The sequence below is a fragment of the Candoia aspera genome, chromosome 4 (genome assembly GCF_035149785.1).
Source record: "Candoia aspera isolate rCanAsp1 chromosome 4, rCanAsp1.hap2, whole genome shotgun sequence".
NCBI classification, from domain to species: Eukaryota; Metazoa; Chordata; class Lepidosauria; order Squamata; family Boidae; genus Candoia; species Candoia aspera.
This window is the reverse complement of record NC_086156.1, coordinates 93,645,363-93,667,141: the sequence shown is the minus strand read 5'-3', so window position 1 is coordinate 93,667,141 and position 21,779 is coordinate 93,645,363. Positions and strand designations below refer to the sequence as shown.

At 43.5% G+C, this 21,779-nt stretch overlaps 2 protein-coding genes across 5 annotated transcripts in view; both read right to left on the bottom strand.

Annotated features, from left to right (window-relative positions):
* Window positions 1-6,913, bottom strand: part of LOC134495539 (von Willebrand factor A domain-containing protein 5A-like) — a 63,527-nt gene extending 56,614 nt beyond the window's left edge. The window contains exons 1-4 of the mRNA XM_063301052.1: window positions 6,699-6,913; window positions 5,302-5,459; window positions 4,335-4,458; window positions 2,899-3,752 (exon numbers count right to left, since the gene is read on the bottom strand). Of these exons, the coding sequence (XP_063157122.1) occupies window positions 3,673-3,752; window positions 4,335-4,458; window positions 5,302-5,459; window positions 6,699-6,834 (498 nt within the window). The 5' untranslated portion in view covers window positions 6,835-6,913 and the 3' untranslated portion in view covers window positions 2,899-3,672. The remainder of the gene's footprint in view (window positions 1-2,898; window positions 3,753-4,334; window positions 4,459-5,301; window positions 5,460-6,698) is intronic.
* Window positions 6,914-7,658: 745 nt separating this feature from the next.
* On the bottom strand, window positions 7,659-21,465 carry LOC134495530 (von Willebrand factor A domain-containing protein 5A-like). 4 transcript variants are annotated; one of them, XM_063301038.1, is made up of 13 exons: window positions 18,883-18,959; window positions 17,789-17,991; window positions 16,346-16,568; window positions 15,126-15,292; window positions 13,693-13,807; window positions 13,273-13,445; window positions 12,776-12,864; window positions 11,845-11,989; window positions 10,808-10,887; window positions 10,607-10,721; window positions 9,095-9,277; window positions 8,820-8,905; window positions 7,659-8,022 (listed from the first exon to the last, which is right to left on the bottom strand). In XM_063301038.1, exons 1-13 carry the CDS (start codon window positions 18,920-18,922, stop codon window positions 7,806-7,808), a joined length of 1,836 nt encoding a protein of 611 aa, XP_063157108.1. In that variant the 5' UTR covers window positions 18,923-18,959; the 3' UTR covers window positions 7,659-7,805. The 4 variants fall into 4 exon arrangements, with proteins under 4 accessions (XP_063157108.1, XP_063157105.1, XP_063157106.1 ...); XM_063301035.1 differs by lacking the exon at window positions 7,659-8,022 and adding an exon at window positions 21,415-21,465 and having other exon boundaries at window positions 8,889-9,277; window positions 15,126-15,296; window positions 16,347-16,568; XM_063301036.1 differs by lacking the exon at window positions 7,659-8,022 and adding an exon at window positions 21,415-21,465 and having other exon boundaries at window positions 8,889-9,277; window positions 15,126-15,309; window positions 16,360-16,568.
* Between the last annotated feature and the right edge of the window lie 314 nt (window positions 21,466-21,779).

The window sequence follows — 21,779 nt, the reverse complement described above, 5'->3', positions numbered from 1 at the left end:
GCCAAACTAAGACAATGAATGATTTCACATTAGCGCTTACTACTGTTGAGTGACATGAGATTCTTCAAGGAGCTGAAGTGACTGAGAAGCGTGTGTGAATGTCTGGCGTTTAATTTCTCATTTCTCCAGTGGTCTGTAGCTTTTTTTGCTTCACTGAAATCCCAGAGGAGGACACTGTGTGGAAACTTCTCCCATGGGACTTTTTCAGTTAGGAAGCCTAGGTATCCCAGGACACTGCAGAGTCATTGAGAGATGTATAAGAAAAACAACTGCAACACTCTCAAAATACCACCTAAGAAATTGTGAAGCACCTCGAGAATGATGTGAAAAAAGACGAAGTAAGCACCGATTTCAGTTATTTCCATACTATCTCAGCAGACCTTATTGCAACCTTTTAAGGTAGCTTAGCATCTCTCTTAAAAATGGAAGGCTAACATTAGGACTTTACCTAATGCAACTGGGTGAGCTCTGGTTAAGACAAGTTTTGAATAGGATTTTTTTCCCCAACAGCCCAACCTCAAAAGTTGTAGATTTAGTAAAATCTGTTGTCATGGAGTAAAATCAGATAAGCCCTAATCATCCAAGTATAGGGCTATAAAGATCTGGGCTGCAAAAACCTGAACGACTACTAGAGGGCAATCCAGACATACAGAAATTTCATTCTTTGCTGCCATCTACTGGTCATGTGAACTGATGGGTTGTAGAATATAACCTCTGGAGAAGCACTGCTAACTCTCTTACCAGGATGTTTACATTTTTATAACCCTTCATTCATTTCTTTCACTCCAGAGGACTTTTAGATAATTTTTGCATCATTTTTAAAAAATTTGATTATTACCCAGTTACTGTCCTATATTTTACCTTTGCTATATTTGGCAAAAAGTCAAATTGTTACTCATATAATATCCTGAGAGCTTTGAAAAATATTGCATTGGATTCCATTATTTGTACATAGTTCATGTTGAAATAAATGAGACTCAATCAAATGTATGAGTGACCATGATACTTGATGTGTAAGTTTGTTTCATTGTTGTTCCACCTCCTGATTTTCTATGATAATGTATAAGTGCACAGTTGCTCATTCCAGAATGGAACAAGATGAAAATCTAATCTTTCATCTCAACTCCATTGTCTAGAAAAATGTTAAATATGCCAAATCCATTGTAAGATCATGCTCAAGTAAGACAAGGATGTTTATGTTTGAACTAGCTGTATCAATAGAAATCTTGTTTAAAAATCATGGAAGTTCCTTTTATTGGTGAGACCCCATTTTAAGTATAGAGTTCTGAGCACCTTACTTTAAAAATGCTCTGTACGCTAGAATAGATGTAAAGAAGATCAAAGATGATGGTTAAGACACTGGAAAGTAAGTTCTGTACAGAGAGGTTGAATTTATAGCACTCTTTAAGTACCTGAAGAGGAGTCATGGAAAAAAAGGCACTTAGGTCATATTGAAATAAATAGGCTTTATAAAATCTGTGGCCTATTTATCATCCCAGAATTGAAGTTATATGGAGTTATGATCTTAACTTACAGGAAGATAGATTCCAGTTGAATGTTAGGAAAAGCATCTAAAAGCAGTGTGACAATGGACCAATGATCTAAGGAAGTACTATCTTCACTTTAGTGAAACCTGACTTGCTGTATAAAAAGTGGTTGACTCCTGGTGACATGGACACAATCATCAGTTTTCGTAGCAACAGTATGGCAATGGTTTGCCATTATCTTTGAGGATGTTTTTCAGCCTCCCAGTTTAGTCTACAGCTCTAGAATTCTCTTACTTCATTTATTTCAGGTTATATGCTACTCAAAGCATCTGACAACAGGAAAAACTACAGTATCAGAATAAATCGTCATAAACTGAACAAAATAAGAGTGCCCTAAAAATAGTCACAACATCCAAATCCACAGTGGGAGGGTCTCTGGAAGAGCTTGGTTTTAATGGCTCTCTGAAAAACTAAAGGGGCGGGAGCCTATTTAGACAATTTAATCTAGGAGGAAATCTGGGCTGGACCACTCTAAAGAAGACTGAGTGGTCCCTGCAGATGACATTTCTTAAAGAGAAGGGACCTAGAGAGAATCCCGTGTTCCTTACTGGATGGGCAGGAGACAGTGGGCGGTCTTGTTGATATCAGTCCTAAGCCATGTGGCCTTCTATTTAAGCAGGTCTGACTCTGCTTATCTTCCAAGACCAGGCAAAGCTGGAGAGATGCTGCCATCTGCTGAAAGACTGTATGTAATGTTATTTACAAGCTTATCTTGACAATTTGAGTAGGAGAAAACTCTTTTCTTTAGAAAAAGTATTTGACTCAAGGCTCTAAGTAGCATACCTTTACTGTAAACCACCCAGAGTCCCCCTTTTCGGGGGGAGATGGGCGGTGTTAGAAATTTGAGAAATAAGTGAATAAATACGTAGTCAAATAGTAGACCATTAATGCAACTTAGAAGCTTCATTAATTTAACTCACTCAGTAATCTATACCATTGGTGCGTCCACAATAAGTACCTGACCAAAAAGTAAACTCACATTTATATCCAAGCTACAAAAAAAGCTCAGTTTTTTAAACACAGCATTCAACGTTTATGCAGAGTAGTTACTCTTTCCATTACATAAGCAGAGGATGAACACGTACCATCCATCCAAGATGGTATGTCTGGGGTAGTATAACAGAATAACCTTTGGTATACTGTACCTCAAATTCAATAAATCCAAATTCTTTATATATTGATAAATTCCAAATGTTGGTATATAATTCAACATTCCATTAACATTCTTTAAAACGATTCCTCTTTCCAAACTTGCCCGTGCCTCCTTCCTAGGGCTGAGAGAGAGTGATGAGCCCAAGGTTACCCAGCTGGCTTTGTGCCGAAGGCAGGACTCACAGCCTTCCGGTTTTACCGGATGCCTTAATCGCTACTCCAAACTGGCTCTTTTTGTAAGTATCCCTTCCGTTATTTTATACTGCCCACATAATGAAATTGACAACCAATCCTAAACTTTTTCTGAGGTTAATATTGATTTGGGATTTTGATTCTTAACTAGAATGTTTAATCCTTTATTGCTGTCTCAGATCAGTGAAAATCACTGATTATCTCAAGCCATCTCAGGATTCATACTTTGCTGGGATTGGGAAAGAATCCTTTTAGTTAGTGGAAGATGGATACATATTCATGTTCCAAAGTTGTATTATAGACTTTAGGTTGCAAATTAAAGTAGAAATGTTGGAGCTGAGGTGTCAGTTTTATTTTCGTTCTTTTAAGTGATGATTTTTTTGCAATTTAATATATAAATGGAATAGTAAACCTACATAGGCTAGGTGACCTTGGGCCAGTCACTCTCTGTCTCTGACCAACTCACCTCACAGGATTGTTGTTGTGGGGAAAATAGGAGGAGGAAGGAGAATTAGGTATGTTCTCCGCCTAGAGTTATTTATAAAAATAAAGGCGGGATAGGAAATAAATAGATTTATGCATAGGTTGCTTGGATATCAGTGCACCAATAAAGCAATTTGGGATACATTAGAACTTAGTGAGTTTGTAAGCAAGGCACCGATACTTTCGAAAGAATGACAGCCCAGGACCTGATAGGCTCTTATGGAGGATGCAGCAGGTTACGTTTCAGCAAGAACAGAAGCAGGTGTTCCAGTTTCAGGCATAGGATAACACTGTGAGCTCAGAGCCCAAATACTTGGTGGCTGACTCTGCTTCCCAAAACTGCATTACCAGCCTTCACACACTTAGCCAGTTGAACTCCTGTAAATGAATAGTCAAGAATCAGGATTGCTCAAGCAACACCCACCTCAATTTAAATAATATAACAGCATTTAGCACATCATCTTCCAATGTCAAAAAGACAGTCCATGTGAATCTGGATGCCCTCTAAACTTCAGGAAGTCAACTCCCAGAATTCTCAGCAATGGTTTTATTGGCTGGGGGATTCTGGGAACCGATCCACCCAAAAACACTCCAAGAAGAACCTGGATGGACAAGAAGGATGGCATTAAGTAGTATTGCTACTGGACTTGCATTCACCAAGTCTCTTCTCCATAAAAGATAAAATTCCCTCGAACCAAACTCAACTCCTGGTGACCTCATGGACATCTCAAGACAGCCTTCTTGGAAGTGGTGCAGAATGGTGGCTAAGATGTTTTTTTTCAACTTTCCAGTCTAGCTACAGCCCTGGGATATCCAGTGGTCTCCAATCCACGTACTAACAAGGTCTGATATTGCTTAGCTGTTTCCAATGATCACGCAAGGTAGGCTAAGGACTGCCACACACCACTATTTCTTATCCCAGTGTTGGTTTCCCTTGACTAGCTGTTCACAATATATCACCTGCGTTCATTTGGAGCCAATGGACAGCTTTTCCTTCCAGCAGCTCCCACTCATCTTTCTGCTCTGCAGCATTCAAATGAAGCCAGAGAATGGCCAACACTGTTGCCCATATATCTGAGGCCACCTGAAAGCAATGGTGGGAAAAAGACACTGAATGAGCCTTACACATTATTCCTGTGCAGATGTGTAAAATATTTTTCCAAATGATGGCTAAAAGTAACTACTCAATAGCTAAACCACAAATGCAAGCTAGCTGTTCTCCAGAATTCAAAACAATGGATTGAAGTAGGTAATGGATACCATGGTTTTCATTAATAATAGTTAAGACTCTACATTTTCCATGGAGTGAAGCTCAGTTAAGACAGCTTCCCTACCTCTCCAGCTTCCTGGCTATTGGCAACCATCTCCTGCATCCTATTCCACTTCATGTCCTACCACAGAGATAGCTTTGTTGAGTCATCTAAATGCCCCATATTATGTATGAAATCTTGAAGTTAAGATGCTAAGGTTTTTAGGGGAAGAGACCACATAAGGTGGCTGTGCCCTTCCACTCCCCATCATGGCAAAATCTTGGATTAAAGGCAGGGTAAGCATGTGTTGCCCTGCCTCCCCACCTACTTTGACATCTCCCGTGTTCATAAGGATGCCTATTTACTCTCTGTCAATGTCACGAAGAGGGTTTATTTATGTAATGTTTTGTTTAGTTCAGACTCTGGAATTTAGTGTCCTCCAGATTTTCTGGATTACAATTCTCATAATTCCTTGCTCCTGTCTTTGCTACCTGCAATGAGGGGCTTGATGCCCACTGCATCTGGAGGGTTCTAGAATGTCTACCACGACCCTAACTCTGTACTCCATTCCTTCAAACCAGCTGAACATGTACTTGAGACAGCTTTTTCTAACCATAGATAACAATCAAATGAAAAAAGCTTTTTCAGCTTATGCTGCAAAATTTACACAAACTTACATGGGCTGGTGCTTTGGCTGCCATCTCAGCCTCACTCAGGCCTAGTATGGTGGCTAGGGCAGACCCGTGAGGCCAAGAACCATCTGCATTCTGCAGGGATACCAACTTCAGATGAGGAGATTCTTCCTCCTCAGGGCTGGAACGTTCTGCCTGTTGAGCTGGCGAAAAAGGGGATCTTAATAGCACAGCACATTCAGAACCCATCAAGGTTTACCTTCAATTTCCTCTTGGCTGATTTCTTCACATTGAACATGTCATCTTACCCCTTCCTCTTACCTCTTGCTGAACTGAGCAATTCTGGCTCTAAATACAGAGGGAAAAACATAGCCTGAGAGGGGAACTACTACTTATGTAACTCTGGACTATTTATTTATGAAATCAACTTTATACAGCTGTCCATCTCACAAATGTTACCTTCACCTTTTCAGGCCTCAGACCCACCTTTATCCAAAATATTTATTTGCTGACCTATTTCTTAACTTTTTACCATGAATACTCTTAGTAAAATGAAACCATGTTTAAATAATATGAAGTAGGTTTTAAATAAAAGAATTTATGCTGTTTTTTTAAAAATTTTATTTTTAGTGGTGGTGGGGGGGGAAGGGAAACAGTGACATAGGTTAACCAGGCTTTGTATTTTAAATTTATTAGCATGAGCTGGAACCTGGGAATAAGATCCTTTCTGTGTTATCTGCAAGGCCAGACATGAGACTTTGGGAGGCACAAATCCCAGGTATCCAATGTTGAACCCCTATTGTTTTTCCACTCCATTCTACCAACCTCACAAAAGCAAAAGGTTGGATATTAGAAGAGTCTACAATATAACCTAAAACAAATATACAGAAATGATAGCCAGGTTATTTGTGGGACCCCCTCTCTCCCGTTCCATGCGCTCTTGTGGATTGGTCCATGTTCCAGGTCTCTTCTTTGTGTCAATGTCATCTGGCTGAATCAAAGAAACATGTCTTTTTTGTGCAGCACCTGCCCTTTGGATTGATTCCACCTGCCCCCGACTCCAAAATTTGATTAGCCCTGACCCTGCTAGCTTTTCAAAAGACAGTAAAAAACTGCTTTTTCTCCCTGGGATTTGGCATATTAAATGTGCCTGTCTTGGGAGGCTGATGACTGGGATGTATGTTTTGTTCTTATTGATGTGACTTTTGGTTATTGTTTAATTTTACGTTGGCCACCCAGATTTGCCTTGGCAAGTTGGGCCGTCACATACATACATACATACTGTACATACATATCCCAATTTTATTATTTTAGTTATTGGCTTTGTAATTACTGACACAAACTGATACATTCCATGTCTGGCTTGCACGCAAAGTATAATGGACGTTCAAGAAAATGGCATTTTTTGAAATTAGGCTTGCACTTTGACTGATGGGAATTACCTTCAAAGGAGCAACACTCCAAAAATACCATTTCTGATACAGCACATCGCTTCTCACGCCTTCCCTTCTTCATGATATGTGAAGCTGATGACATTGCTCTGTAATTTGGTGCATCCAACCTAACAGCTGCAGACATTTCAAAGTGAAACAGCACAGGAAAAACTTTTGCAATAAAAGCTGTAATAACCGAAGATTAATGTTTCCTTCCTTTGTGTCCTTCCAGTCCTCTGTGAGCTCTGGATGTTCCAGACCAGTATTTCTCAACCTTGGCAACTTTAAGATGTGTGAACTTCAACTCCCAAAATTCCCAAGCCAGGTGAAGTCCAAATGTCTTAAAGTTGCTAAGGTTGAAAAATGCTAGTCTAGACCCCAGCAGATGGAGAGCAAGCGAGACAGCAAGTCTGAGGCTGGAATACGGAAAAGCTCCCCAAGAACTATTGGCAGCCTGGATTATCTAGTTTGCCTCTTAGAATGACACAAGTCTGTAGCTCTCAAAACGGGGAAAATGGGGAATGTCAGCTACATTTACATGCATTATGTGGCTACATTCACAGTGCATCACTGCACAATTCTTGTACCACCTACTAATCATTAATTGTGACCCTGAGCCACTAAAAGGCTGCCCTTCTGGCCTGAAAGAAGGATGTTAACTTTCTCAAGAGAGTTTTGCAGCTGCTTACAAGGGGAAGTCCGAAAGATGCCTGGAAAGGTTGCCTCCCTGAAGGAAAGAGGAGATGGTCTAACGCAGAAGTCATTACTGGATTCATTCTTATAATTTTACAATCAATAATTCCCATTCAAATAATAGAAACCAAAGGGCCTGACAGCTCAGGTAGAAGGTAGAAAACTAGCAATCCAGCAAAGCCACTACAAGAATATGAAGGATCGTGCCATGTTGGAACAGATGACACCTGGCAGCCAACAAGAGTGGACCCCAGCCACCCACTCTGCCAACTGCTGGACAGCTGAAGTCCAGGGAGCAATGGCTTTTCAACTGAAGCTCCTCCAGGCAAGACTCCAGACTACCTGGAGAGGCTCAGCTGCAAATCAGACCCCTGTTTGATTCAACGGCCACTTGGGGCCTGGGACTGGTCCGCCCTCTTTTGCTCACAACTCACCCGGAAGGGGGACGTCTCTGTGGAGGAGGGGCCCTTGGACCGGCTTGCCCAGCTCCGTGTTCACACCCACGTAGGCTGTCTGGGAACACACCACCCCGGAGCTCAGGCTTGTCTCTAGTGCCAGGCGCTGCTTTTCCTCCACCTCCTCCTTGGCCTCCTCTAGTTCCTGCAACAGTGCCTGAGCTGCAAGACGGTGAACAGGGAGCCTGCGCAGAAGGGGGCGGGATGGGGTGGAGAAAGGGCTGCCATCACACCACACACTGAGTCTTAATTTACTGTCAGTTCCTTTTATATCGTGGCTTTCTGCCCAGAGGGTCAGCTAACAGTAAATAAACATAAAGAGTTAACAGTGACTGACTGCTTGGTTTGGATTTTAACTCACTGAAGCTGAAAAGTCTGGGATAAAAGGACCTTTCCTTCTTGTCTCCTTCCCTGAAGAGAGAGAAAGCAGAGCCTGCATGTACCCCTGGGGGAGCACCTTCCATAGCCTGGAAGTAACATGAAAGAACACACATGTTTTGTTTTGCACTGGCTTGGTCTGCTGTGTTTTAGTCAACGTCAACCACACAATGTCCTTTTGCTGAAAACTGCCGGAACAATTATGAATCCAGCCAAATCTCTGGGCCCTTGGCTAGGGACTGTGAATCCGGAGGGCAAGAGATGACACACACACACACCTAGCAATAGAGTGGGTCAAGGTGGTGGCTTCCTACTTTCATTTGGCATTGAAATACAAAGGCCAGGGGATCACGAAGAGGAAATGGCTCTGCTAGGTGAAAGGCACCTTGGTTTGAATCCGCAAAACAGCCACGTCTTTTTCTTGGTTCACAAGCTACTCCTGGCTGCATCATGCGTGAAGAGTCAGCTGGGAGCAGCTTATGAAGGAACTCTGCAAATCTGAAAAAAAAGGCGTCTGCTTTGAGGACTCAGAGAAATACTTTGGATGCGCCCCCACTCACTGTGATGCGCCTCTTTGAAAGGGTTTGCTCAGCTTGGGTTCTACCTGTCTGTCTCCTCAAGATGGAGTGAGAACTTTGTCGTTTCTGTGGGAGTCTCGTTTTGGAAATTATACCGAACAACTGCTGTCCCCTCCACGGCACCTGATGTCTGTACAAAAACAGAAGACGAAGGGGGAAAAGAAGGGAAATCCTTTCTGAGAATCGGTACGTTCTAGGATGAGAGCTGCTAAGGAAGGGCAACTGAATACCCTTAGCTGAGCAGGCACAGGACACGGAATACACCGCGGGAGGGAGGGAGGGATTACTCAGGATGGCGGACCTCAGGTGGATCACTTGCCTGAAGTTGCCCACGGACCTGGGCGTAGATGAGGCAGCACTGCCCTTGGAAAATGACCTGAGGTCCTGACCCCACCAGGGTGGCCTCGAGGCCAGGAGGCAACTCCCAGCTCAGAGAGATCCCCGTCACTGCTGGCTGAAGGGCCTTCTTCAGACTCTGCAAAGCCTGCAGGAAAACGGGAATCTTGTGAAGAGGCTCTAGAAGATTCTAGGCTCCTCTGAGAAATAAGAGTCAATGCTTACTTAAAAATGGCAAGGTTGTCACTGCTATAGCTTTGAGATGATGAAACAGTGTCTGCACAAACAGTCAGTTTTGGCTAAACAAAATGTTCTATTCTGCCCTACCCCCATCCCCATGACACAGATGACAAGTCCTCTGGATGTAGACAAGCTCGGTAATAATATTGGCAAAAGAGATCTGACTGACTGAAAACCAAATATGAGCAGCAGCATGATGTGGCTGCAAAGAAGGCAAATGCAGGTTTAGGCTGCAACCACAAAGTAATTTTCAAATCAGTGGAAATAATTCTTCAACTCTATTCTGCTTCATATAGACCCCACCTTGAGTGCCGTGTCCAGTTCTGGCCATTACTCGTTAAGAAGGAACGAAAGAAACCGGGGCAGGTTTCAGAGAAAGGCAGGAAAGAAGGTCAGGGAACTAAGCTCCATGAAGAGAGATTGAAGAAGCTGGGTCCGCTGACTCTTGAGAGAAGATGGCTGAGGAGGGACACAGTGGCGCTCCTGAAATAGCTGAAAGGGACTGCAGAGTTGGTGATGCATTGGGTGGCCTTAGAAACATCTTAACAAATAAACACATTGCCTTGAGCTCCTAAGTGAAAGGAAGGATATAAATCCAATAAACAAACAAACAAGACTTACCGTCTCTTGTTCCAGAATGCAGAATATGGAGTAGTGGATTTAATTACAGGAAGACAGATTCTGATTGAAAGTTAGACAAGATATTCTCATGGTAAGAGCAGTTCAAGAGTGGAACTCATTACCTTGAGAAGTAAACGGGCTCCCTTTCATTTGATGTGTTCAGATGGAGTTGAAGCAAATTGGGATGCTTTAATTTGGATTCCTGCCCTGAAAGGGGCACTGGACTTGGTGGCCTAAACAGCCCCTTCTATGATTCTATGAATTATGCCTTGCAACTTTGGTTAATATGTCATCCCATCTGATGGCTTCTAGTCTAGGAAGAGCTATGTCCGAATAACCTTGTTATTAATCCCCAAATCTTCCAAATAACAAGAAGGCAAGTGTGTGTATCTACTACCCAAAAGGATGCTCCTATATTTGTGCCTCATGAAGAATATTATAAACCAAAGTAAACAATGGGTTTCCTTGTTAGTTCTTGTCAGCACCAAAGAACTGAACCCATGTAAAGTAATTTCTGATGCCCCCTTGTCTGAAAGGTTTTAAGCCGCTATAGCTGATATATTAATGCCAGTGACACGCAGCAGAGCTAAAACATGTGAAGCGGAAGAGGCCTCACCTTGGCCTGCATGCGTTCCTTGCCAATGATGAATTCAGCACTGCCTCCAGCAGCTCGAGCAGTGCCTTTGATGAGAGCTGTGGAGGCCCCTTCCCCAATGCCAAAGGAGAAGCACCTGTTGAGGGGGAAGGAAGAGGACAGAAGCTGATGGAAGCCAGGGGAAAAGAACATCAAGGAAACAGTTTCACCCTCTTTTCTTACCTGTGGGAGCTACTGTGAAGTCGAACTTCAGCAATGGCCTCGTTCGTATTGGACACCTCTCCGTCGGTGAAAACAAAGAGCTGTGGAGATGGAGAGAGACATGAAGTCAAAAGTCTAACCTAACCACCAAGCTTCTTGGAAGCAGGTGAGAAGAAATTTAATTTGAACTTCCTATGGCTAGTTTCAAGAGATGACAGGACTGGAAAGCAGCCAAGGCTTTGTCTAACCATCTCTACATTCCCCAAATCTACTTGGTTCTACTTATGGCTCTGCGTACAGTTACTGTCTTTGCTCTATCAGTGTTGATGGGATCTGAGTAACAGTACAATGGCTTGCAAAGTAGTCTCTAGATTAGAAATTTTAACTTGATAAAAAAAGCTTGAGCAAGTTTGGAGTGAAACTCAGTTCGGTTTTTCTGGTGACATACTGGCCAGAATACTCCCAAACTGATCAATAGTGTGCTTACCATTTACAAAGAATGCTGCATATGATATTGGTATAACTAAGGCTGGTAACCTAGTCTATACCTCCTCTATCTTATTAAAAAGTGTTATGTGAAAGCCTATTTATGGGCCCACGGGGTGACAACCATCACATTTGGGAGAATGTAACAGCAGTAAATGGTAGAGAATACAGATTAATGAAATGAACGAGGGAAAAACAGGTATGTGCCTGTGAGATTAAGAGAAAGAGAAGGATGTAATAGATCTAAATGAAGGAGGTTTGATCTTGTGGAATAGAATTGATACATGTACAGAAGTGAAAGTGTAGATTTAGTTATGGATGAAGGGGCTCAGATGTACGTATGTTAGATTTGATTTGATGTCATCTAAATCTATTCAGCTGTATATGCTGAAAGGGACTAACACAACTATGTTTGTAATATCTACAACATATAGTAAAAAAATTCCTTCTAAGAGTCCTCATATCGCTAGTTGTGGGCATTGTTATGTATTGTTCTGTAAATCTTTTTGTGATTGTGCTTAAATTCTGATTCTGTATGAAAGGGAAGAAGATCTTATTAGAATTCTGAATACCTGTCGAGGACGTCCTTCAAGGCATGGCTGGCTGTAAATGGCCTTCAGGGGTCTTAAAATCTCTGTGCCTCCCAAGTCAGATGTCAGCTCCTTCACACGTTGGACAGATGTGTTCATGGTCTGCTGGGTGTACTCCACACTCTGCCTGTAGAGGGTGCCAGAGAGGGAAAGCTACTACTAAGTTAAGGCAAGTCCCTTCAAACAACCTTCTGTGTATTCCCGACATCCACCAGAATCATCCATTTACTCTTCATCGTCTCACTCTTTTCATAGCCTTAAAATACAACCACGCAGATCAAAGCCATTCTTCATAATTTATCATCCTTAATATTAATCCTTAATGAACCTAAAAGCGTAGAGGACACAAAGGGGCTATGTTGATCACCAGGAAGGCCAAAGAGGACAAGAGAATACCTCATGATCTAGGACCCAATATGAGATCTCAAGGGCACAAACTTTTCATCCAATTATAATTTTCAGTGTAATGGAAGAGGAAATTATTAGGAACACTGGGAGAAATTAAATTACTCTTAATACTAGTTTCTTTATGTCAGTAAAATTTAGTGTTTGTGCTGGCCATGCCCATTTCTTTGTGCTGGCATTATTTCCTTTTTGGAGTGCAGTGTCTCAAAGGTGAAGTGTGACCCAGCATTCCCCAAATTTCACATGTCCCTGGTCTATGATAGAGGCTTTAGAAGGTTTTCAAGTTAAGAAGGGGGATTTCAAGGAAGTGGCATGTGCAGGACAGTTCACTGGGTAATTTTTACCCCTACTCCTAAGTTGACTCTGAAGTTTCTTCCATTTAACTCTGTATTTCTTTTAAACACAAATTATCCATCTGATTCTTTCCAGTGATACTTCACATAAACAAGTGGGACCTGGAGAAACCAAGAAATAAAAAGATGGCCAAAAGGCATCTTGTAATACTCACGGGTAAAGTGAGTCAAAAGTAGAGCCAAAGCCATAGATGTTGAAGTAACATCCCAGAGGGAGGCTCTTTAGCAAGAAAATCAAGGTCTCCTGAGATGGAAGAGGAGAGAGAGATAAACATCTGGAGTCACTTTAGATATCCCAGCACATCCCTTCAGATTCAAAATGACAGTTTCCATGTTTATTATCTCTACTCTTCTGTAGTTCTCCCTTTGCAAAGTCTACTGTCATGTCTGGATGTAGGCTAAGGATTTGGGAGACTTGGGCTCCAATTTTCACCCCAGCCCTCACTTTGTGACCTTCCCTAGTCACCAAATCTGCTGTACTTCACAGAGTTGTTGTAAAAGGTCAGGGGAAAGGACCATGGACATCAGCTTAAGCATCTTGAAAGATCTGAGGCAATTCTGCACAAGCAATACATGTAGCCTATGAGTGTAGCAGACTACTGTTCATTCTCCTCCTAACACAATCCAACTGACCCATCCACCCATAAAGTACCTTAGCAATCTTGATGCGTGAGGGTGAGCCATAATTGTTATCCATGGTGGTATCCATGCTGCCAGAGCGATCCAGCAGGAAGATGAACTCTCCAGCAACACTCTGACCTGGCTTGACAGTGGGAATGTTGGGGTATAGGGTTAGCAGAAGGGCCGGGTCCCCCATCAGAGAACCTATATTTTGCAGGAGGAAATGAGATCAATAAGCATTTTCACTCAAGGCAGGGCCCTTCCAGTTCTCAGGAACCTTCCACTTCAGCCACATGATAATCTTATGCCAAAGATGAGGAACTTGTGTTCCTCAAGATGTTGCTGAGTTACATCCCTCAGCATCCTTCACTGATAGGCATGCTGACAGGGATTGCTGAGAGTTGTAGCGGAGGGGCACAGATTCCCCACCTCTGCCTTCAACTTTGCTCACCTGGGGTAGCTCCAGACTTCCCAGCCTCTAAAATGGCACTGGTCTTGTGAACATCTTCATAATATATCAGCAGTTCCACATCGTGGTCAAACTGGTGCCCTTTAGCCAAGGAGACCTTTGGGAAGATAAGAGAAACTGAAGTGCTTGCAGGTTGCAGTTCTAACACTGCTAAAGACTCTAGGCCATGAATTCTCAAACTAAATGCCACCAGAAGCATTGAATTGCTAAGCATCCAAGCCAAGGAGGCTGCTCAAGCTTTTGTTACTAAATGCTACCTTGCCTTCTTCCTTACATCTTCCATTAAGAAGATCCCTTTTAATTCTGATAGGAGCACTGATAGGAACAGATCACCCGGATACCTAGCCAAACTTCCCCTTTAAGAGGAGTTCCAGAAGTCGTGTTCAGCCCTGCAAGCTCACCTACTCTTCGTGAGAAAGACCATGTATGAAACCTGGTATCCCCCCATTTGGGTAAGCCATGCTTTCTGGGAATGATGGGACTGGTAGTGCAAAATGCCTGAAGGCTACCAGGTTGCGGAGCAGGCAACTGGTAATCTCTTGGCCAGCCCAGTCAGCCCCTGGAGCCCCCAATATTGCAGCATTGAGATATGAAGGGAAATGGCAGAATCATTTAGTAGGAAATGAAGAGAGACAGGAGCATTAAGCTTCTGATTGACCTAAGGCAGTTCCATCTCTATCTCAATGCAACCTAACAAACTCACTGACTCTGGTGATGCCATTTACATCACTGTCCAGCCTGCTATGGCCCTTATATGCTGACAAATAAACCTGAAAGTCCAAATCCTGGTTGTAGAAAAGTTGCTTACACCTGGCCTAATGGTTCAGAGAGGCACTAAGAGGTTATTGGCAAAATGTCCTCTTTCCCTCTAGCTCATGTCCTGCAATATAGTCCAACCCCCCCGTTTGTAATCCCCAGGATCCTCTCTCTCATTGCTCTCTGGCAGCAACACAACGCCCTTTTCTTTTTTTATCTTATGGAAAATGTTTGGCATTTTGCAGACCGTCACTGCAGTCATGCCATACATCTGAATATTGGCAGAGCAGCTCTGGACCCAATATGGAAATTAGGATTATTTGGGAAACCATTCAGCTGCATTCTGCAGCAGGCCAGTTTTTTTCAGCAGTTCTAAAAGGAACTACATCTGGTAACTCCTGTGCATTTAGAGCCCTCTAGTGGGGCAGCGATACCACTGCTTTACAGCTCAGTCTGAACCCTGCATCCTGTTTGTTTTTCCTTCTAAAAGTCAGTCCTGGAAACCCAACTGGTGTGAATAACTCTGTATCTCATTTGGTTGTTCGGTCCCTACAGACAATTGATGCCGAGTGTGAGATGTGTAGGTGCTAGAAAAGTGACATTTTTTCCCCCCAGAAGTTTCTTTCAACTCAAAATTCTCAGGTCCTGAGCAGTCCTACCTGGGCAGCACTGTGGTCCTCTGTCATATTCTGCAGAAGACTGCAGTTTGAGTCCATGCGGTTGATGCCGTAGGGGGACTCCACCCTGGCAATGAGGCTGAGTGTGTAGGGCAGAGCTCCTGTGGGCACTCGTGGTATCCTCTGGGAAACAGTGCCCCCTTCTGAGCCTGCCAAGAGAAAACACGTGCAAGGCTCTGCCTATAAAAAGTGGGGAGGCTCCTGAGGGGATTCCCAGAGGGTAGCTGCATGAGTCTGGGGCAGCAGACACCAATCAAACCTGGAAAGGGGCACCATGGTGCTGTGAGTAGTGGGTTGGACCAAGACAGCCCACGTTCAGAGCCCCATTTGGCCAAAGTCTCTCTCTGATTTTGGATCCCAGCAGATGCTTTGCTTGGACTCCAAAGCTGCGCAGGGATAGATATGGTTACTACTTGGCTACCACTGAAGAAAGCAATGGTAAAGACTCCTGCCAAGAGAAGTGCAGGGGGTGTCTATGAAGTCACAAGGAATCCCGATCAACTTGAAGATGATGTTATCTTGTCTCAATCTCTCAGCCTGCAAACCTAACCTACTTCTTTAAGATGGCGTGAGAAGAAAATCGGAAGGGAAGAAAGGCACCCGATATCAGTATTTTTTTTAAAAAAAATTGGAAAGGAAAATAATGGGATGTGATGGCTGAAAGTCTCTCACTTTGAGTTCTTTGCACCTTCCGATACTCATCTGGAGGGCACCATCTTGCAAAAGTCTGGTCTAATAACTGCACACAATATTAAGCTCTATACCGTTAACAAAAATAAAATAATAAAATTAAGCGGAAAGGATCAGTGGCAGCCTGCCTCTTTCTCAAGCTTCTTACTTCAAGAATCTGTTTTTTTTATGGCAAACTATGGCTGTGTTTGCACAATGTGACTGAATCACTGCTAGCTGCACGTCCACAATGACTGTACAGAACATGTCAAGCCACATGCATCATCCTTTATTACGGCTTCAAGTTTTGTATGAATCCAGCCACTGTTGTTGTCTTTTAAGATGTGGTTCTTGAGTTCCAGTCTTAGACGTAAAATAAAGGGGCCTGGGAGGAAGAGGATGAAAGTGCAGCCAAGTTATCTGTTCCATAACGTCCCAGCGCTTGGAGCCCCTGAGCAGGGAGGGCTGGGAAGGGGCCTGGTGGAGGCTTTGCTTTGGGGGCTCCATCTGGACTTGGGAGCACAGACAGTTACCTGCAGGAACATAGCGGGGGTTCAGGACAGCGGGCAGGACAAAACGGACGGCACCATCCGGTTCCACAGATAGTGCTTGAACATAGCGCAGTTTCAGTGTGGCCTCCCCACCAGGAGGAAGGTTGCCCAGGCTGCATGTGAAAATGTCACTGGTGTTTTCTTCTCTCTCAAGCAGGAAAGCCTGACGGCCTTCGCTCAGGGCATCCTTGTATTCTTGCTCTGCCTGTATTGGAGAAGAGGGAGAAACCGGCAGGAAGAGGACAAGATCACAGATTAGTGTGGCCACAAATTAAGTGTCTCTGGAACTTGGGGTTTAGTTTGTTTTCCACCATCCATCATATCTTATGCTTATGACAATATATTATGAATTTCTAAAGATACGTATTTATTTATTATGTTTATTTATGGTATGGGAATTTTTAAAGGTAAGATTCACATGCTATCTAGCTGCATTAAGTCTTTGAAGGCAAAAGGAAAGGGCAAACTGGACATGTCTAAATAAAGCCCATTAGCATATTTTCATTTACGGACCACGCAAGATCCGACTGAGATCACGGTGCGTGGGAACTGTAATATTGCTTATCTTGTTGGTTAGAACTGTGCATGCATAAAAATTTGTTTGGAAGAGGTGTTTCAAATGCACAGAAGAGTAGGCCCTCTTTGGTGAGTGAAAACATAACTTGCTGCTTTAATAAGTTAACATATTGAAGTATTTGTGTCTTTAATATGACTTGTTAAAATAGCTTAAAAAAAGATGCAGCTGTTTTAAAGATGCATTGCATTCACTCTCTTATGTGTTCTGAAGTGTATCTTCACAATCGGTTTCTGAATGTGCACAACTCTATTGATGGGAATTAAAAAAAAATCCCAACAAGCAATGGCAAACCACTTCTATGATGTTGCCAAGAAGATTGCATGCATTTTATTTATTTTCTATCCCACTTTATTATTATTATAAACAACTCAAGGCGGCAAACATACCAAATACCCTTTCTTTCTCCTATTTTCCCCACAACAACTGTGAGGCGAGTTGGGCTGAGAGAGGGTGACTGGCCCAAGGTCACCCAGCTGGTTTTCATGCCTAAGGCAGGACTAGAACTCAGAGTCTCCTGGTTTCTAGCCCGCTGCTTTAACCACTAGACCAAACTAGTCATCAGAAGCGGAGTTTACCAACCTTTCCAGATAGTCTTCCTGGAAATTGAAGATACATTGACATGTGTGGGCAGTTACGGTATTCCTACCACCACTTAACAGTTCACTATTATAGATGAACAAATTTGGTCAAGAAAATATATTAAGACTGAAGAAAATGTATTTACACCTCTACAGTATAGCTGATTGTGACATGGAGGTTTCTTGACACAATCTGGGTGCAGTGATGTAGCTTCTGCTGCCTTCCCAAGACTAGACCCTTGTATTCCCAAATGTTTTAGCGCTCTGCACCTGCTTCTTCTCTCGGATCTGGGCCTCAATCCGTGTCCCACCGATCAGACCCTCAAAGGCATATACTGCAGCCTCATCATCCAGAGGGAAGACAAAGGTGGCCTCCACTGGGTTCTTTTCCTCATTCTGGTACTGGAGTTCAGACACTATGTCAGCCACGAAACCGCGGACAAGGATGTCCACAGAAATGCTTTTCAAAGGCACTGGGGTGTGGAAATAGCAAAAAGAGGATATTTAACTCAATATCTGGCCTGGCCCAGAGCAGAAAACCCTGAGCTGAGAGTTAACTGCTGAGAAGAAACCCCTTGTAGGTGCTGTGCCCCTACCCCAAGATCTATAACCCCAAGATCTTTCTTTATATATTTATGGAATTTATATGGCTGCCCATCTCACTTGCATGTGACTCTGGGCAGCAAACACAATTGAAGTACAAACTAACAGTCACAGAATTCAACTATTAGAACCAATTAAAACAGTTAAAAAGTACAACAACAGCTTATACACAGTAAACCCATTTAATGGGCTCCACACTTCCATGGCATCCCCAAGCCTGATGGCACATCCACATTTTGAGGGTCTTCTGGAAGGCCAACAGGGTTGGGACCAGCCCCACCTTGGGGGGAATGTCGTTCCAAAGGGTGGGTGCCACAGCAGAAGAGGCTCTTTTCCTGGCTCCTGCCATACAAAGTTCCTTGGCTGACAGGATCCACAGCATGCCCCTTCTGCTATAGCCGATGGGACAGTAGATGTAACTGGGGAGAGGAGGTCCCTCAGATAACCCGGCCCCGTGCCATGTAAGGCTTTAAAGGTCACAATTAGCACCTTGAATTGGATCTGGAAGCAAACTGGCAACCAATGCAGCTTGCAGAGCAGAGGTGTAATGTGCAGTTCTTGAACCACACAAAACTCCCTGCGCTGCTGCATTTTGCACCAGCTGAAGCTTCCAGACATTCTTCAAGGGCAGAGTATGCAAATGACCTGCAAAGCTATAGAATTACAGATCATAAGCTCAAAGACACCATAGTTTCATTTTTAATTAATATGCAACTTGCCATTTTAATCCACACTAACCAGCAATCAGATATTCAGTATACCTGGCTCCTTAAAGAATGTGAGAAGGCCACATCTGTGCATAGCTGATGCTCTGTGGAGAAGAAGCAAGCCACGCCAACTGTGGAAGACAAAAGTTATTACTCCATTATTATTTTAATTTAAGAAAAGAGCTGTATTCCAACATCATTGTAAGTCAACGATTGTTTCAACTAAGCAAATGATTTCCTGAGATGACATAGGGACTGTTTTAGCTGAGCAAAGTCCTTATGGCTTGTTTGGCTAATTCCTGGTGTGAATTCTTTCATTTTTAGCCATTCTTACCTTGCATCTCGGTGGGTTAATTAGAGGTTTGACGGGCCATAACACAGACTAGGAATAACCATGTTTCCCTGTTTTGCACAAGCCATTATGCCACATCTGCAATCAGGAAGGCTGCAGAGAATAATAGTTTACTGCTATAAAACCATGGGTTATTTACTGACCCTGTCTACACATCATGGTAAGCCAAAATAAACAAGCCGTACTGTAGTTTAGTTCAATGTGTGAATTCATCCATAGAAGGACTTCCTACAGCTAATCCCTGCCAAATACTTTTCTCTTTCTTCAGCAGAATCCATTACTGCAGTGGAACCGTTTTTCTGTTATATGGAATGAGACCCCTTTAATGTCACTCAGATTGAACATCACCCTAATTATAAAGCCACAAATAAATAATACCTTTGCAATTTCTATGCATTGAAAAGCTAACAGTTACAGTATCCCAGTAGCATAAAAATGATTTTGGGGAAAAGATTTCCATGTTCTTCTTTACGGGAACAGATTTCAAAATATGTGCAAATAGATACAATATTTATCAATTCCTGCTGCATAACAGGATGTTTCTGGAGAGGCTGATGTAAGAGATAACAGCAAAGGCAACGGCAAAAAACCCAAGCCCCGTATTCTTTCCATAATGTAATTGTGCACTGTCAGCCCTACACCACATTGTTAGACCCACTCCACAGGAAAACTAGAACTATGGTCTAACCCCTGCGTCTGCACCTGTTGTCTTAACAGCTTCTAGATGGCTTTTCCAAGGTCATCTCTGTGGCTCCCTACACGTATCAAGGTAAGAGACAAAGACCTTTCCCAAACATTTAATACAGCAATCTAATACAGCTGGGAGTTTGTAGCCCTCCGGAGTGTGTCTGATTCCCATCAGCCCATGCCACCATCATTAATTATCAGAGGTTTTGGGAAATGTAGTGTAACAACTGGCCATTTTGCTTGCTCTTATTTAAGAGGTTGGCTATAACTCCTAGAAGTTATCTTTGAGAGCAATGAATTTCTGAGATTTTAGACTGGGCTGTTGGCCAACTCTCTGGAGAAGGCAGGGGGTTTGATCAGGGGTTTAGGTGTGCAAAGCATGAATTTTATCACTGAAGGCTGCTGTTCCTGAAGCAACAAAATGAGAATGAAAAAGAATCATTACAAACAGATCAGACATTAATCAATAAAAGGGAGGGGAGAAAGGAAGAAAACATACATCTCAAATACTGCAGTACTTTCCCCCCAGCCTGTAATTAAACTGCCACTCTGCCACACAACAGACATCTCTGCAGCAGAGACTTCTGATGTAATGCGGGGAACCCTGAAGAGCTGCCTCACCCTCTGACTGATGGGCAAGTTCTCTTCATAGGAATTGGAATGGAAACATTAGCTGTTCAGCACTAGTCTAAAAGGCACTCGGTCTCGTTCTTCGCTCTCCTTAGGCCGCAGGAATCCACCCTAGGGTCTAGTGCTTGGCAAACATTTTGAAAGTTCAGCCTGAATAAACATGTCGAGAAACAAGGCGGGCCTGGTGGGGGCTGTTGACAGTGCCACTTAATATAGACCTGTCTTCGCCAACCAGATGCTATTCAGGAGTGTTGGACTGCAATTCCCATGATCTCCATCAACCCTGTCTGGGCATATGGGTGTTACAGTCTGAAATTCCAGATTTATGGTAGGGGTAAATTCTTAGCCAGTTTGGTGCAGTGGTTAAGGCACCAGGCTAGAAACCTGGAGACTGTGAGTTCTAGTCCCACGTGAGGTACAAGCTGGCTGGGTGACCATAGGGCAGTCAGCTTCTCTCAACCCTAGGAAGGAGGCAGTGGCAAACCACTCCTGAAATTCTGCCACGAAAACTGCAGGGACAGGTCCAGGCTGTCGCCAGGAGTCAACACTGACTCGAAAGCATGCGTGCAAAGCTGTCTGTCTGTCTGCTTAGTTCTATGGGAGGACCCAGAATACCAGAAGCCGTATGTGCGATTAGGAGAACAGAGAAATAGAAATTCAGGCTTAGGTGGATTAAGGGGACAGAAGTGGCTTGCTTCCTCGGGAGACTTCGGTGGAAACGGGAGGAGTCGGAGAAGCAAAGCGGGGGCTTATTTTGTGGTGGTTCGCAAAAGATCCAGGACGGGAGGCCGCGAAGGCCACGCATCGGGAGGGTACGCTTACACTATGTTCTTTTTCTCCTGCAGACGAAGCAGTAAAAAATGCAGTTGCGGGAAGGGTGCAAGAAAGCGCTCCGTTACGCAGGAAGGTTCGCTTACCTTAAAGGATCTGAACAGCCGCTGCCTTTTCCTCTTTCATTAAAGACCAGCAGAAGCTTTCCCGGAAAATCCCCGTTTATCCCCGCCCCTCACTCGGGAAGGGCCAACCAACCAGCGCGAGCCTCGATCCGAAGGCTGCGCCCGACGGGACCAGTGAATGCAGCGAGGGAGTCTTCTTGGCCGTGCGGCCTCGTCCGCCTTTTCCTCCGCTTTGGAAGCATTGAAACGACTACGACCGTTCCTTTCCCCCGTTGGAACCGACGCCGGGAGACAGCTTGGCCCCTCAGTCTTTCCTCCGTCCCTCGCCTTAGAGCAGTGTTCCTCAACCTCAGCAACTTTAAGATGTGTGGACCTCAACTCCCAGA